The sequence below is a fragment of the Eimeria mitis genome, genomic scaffold (assembly GCF_000499745.2).
Source record: "Eimeria mitis Houghton genomic scaffold, Emh_scaff4163, whole genome shotgun sequence".
Lineage (NCBI taxonomy): Eukaryota > Apicomplexa > Conoidasida > Eucoccidiorida > Eimeriidae > Eimeria > Eimeria mitis.
Window position 1 is genome coordinate 1 of NW_013572491.1, and position 440 is coordinate 440.

Sequence of the window (440 nt, forward strand, 5' to 3'; positions counted from 1 at the left end):
ACGAGCCACACAGAGGTTCAGCTCGAAGCAGAAAAAAAAAAAAGAAACAAACTTTTTTTTTAAAAATAAATATATTTATTTATATTTATTTATATTTATTTATATTTATATTTATTTATTTATATTTATATTTATTTATTTATTTATTTATATTTATATTTATTTATATTTATTTATTTATACTAGCCAGAATACCACCGTATAAAAATCATCAAAAAGAAAATGATAGTTCCTAGGGAGACGCCGCTGCCTCTCTCAGCCTCTTCTTCCTGCATCCACAAACCCTAAACCCTAAACCCTAAACCCTAAACCCTAAACCCTAAACCCTAGATGTTTTATAGTAAATTACAAACGAGGAAAAAAGAAATAAACATGAAGCAACAAAAAAAAAAAAAAAAAAAAAAAAAAAAAAAAAAAAAAAAAAAAAAAAAAAAAAAAAA

General features: G+C 23.0%; 1 protein-coding gene across 1 annotated transcript in view; it reads right to left on the minus strand.

The window, feature by feature from the left end:
* Positions 1–182: 182 nt before the first annotated feature.
* The window catches only part of EMH_0072980 (uncharacterized protein), a gene marked incomplete at both ends in the record, with an annotated part of 1311 nt that continues 1053 nt past the window's right edge, over positions 183–440 (minus strand). Inside the window, one exon of the mRNA XM_013499274.1 lies at positions 183–269. Within this exon, the coding sequence (XP_013354728.1) occupies positions 183–269 (87 nt within the window). The remainder of the gene's footprint in view (positions 270–440) is intronic.